We start from the raw sequence: 313 nt of genomic DNA, 5'->3' as shown, positions 1-313 counted from the left end.
TACTGGCTACTAGAATGTGCTTGTTTGGCTTAGGGGTCCTTGATGTCAAGAAACTCTTGCTTGGTGGGGCCATGCTGTGGTACCAGGAGCACAAGCCATCGCTCCTCTTGATGCAAATGTAGTGCTTCGCCTGCTGTGCATCCACGCTGTTCTTCTCCATCGCCCAGTCTGTCCAGAGACACTCGTGTGAGGAGATGAAGCAAGGGATGGAGAGGCAGCACGAGATCTGCGCACAACAGAGACCATCACCTACCACCCTGAGGGGGGAACGCCAGGGCGGGAGTGTGGCGGGAGGAAGCCGCGCAGGACAGCT

General features: G+C 57.2%; 1 protein-coding gene across 1 annotated transcript in view; it reads right to left on the bottom strand.

Moving 5' to 3' along the window:
* Positions 1 to 313, bottom strand: part of LOC104080648 (metalloproteinase inhibitor 2-like) — a 3582-nt gene that overhangs the window by 1586 nt on the left and 1683 nt on the right. Inside the window, 1 exon segment of the mRNA XM_009583126.1 lies at positions 4 to 226. Coding sequence (XP_009581421.1) covers positions 4 to 226 — 223 coding nt within the window.

This window comes from Fulmarus glacialis, unplaced genomic scaffold, assembly GCF_000690835.1.
Source record: "Fulmarus glacialis isolate BGI_N327 unplaced genomic scaffold, ASM69083v1 scaffold3348, whole genome shotgun sequence".
NCBI classification, from domain to species: domain Eukaryota; kingdom Metazoa; phylum Chordata; class Aves; order Procellariiformes; family Procellariidae; genus Fulmarus; species Fulmarus glacialis.
The sequence above is the reverse complement of the archived record's forward strand: the minus strand, read 5'-3'. Positions and strand labels throughout refer to the sequence as shown.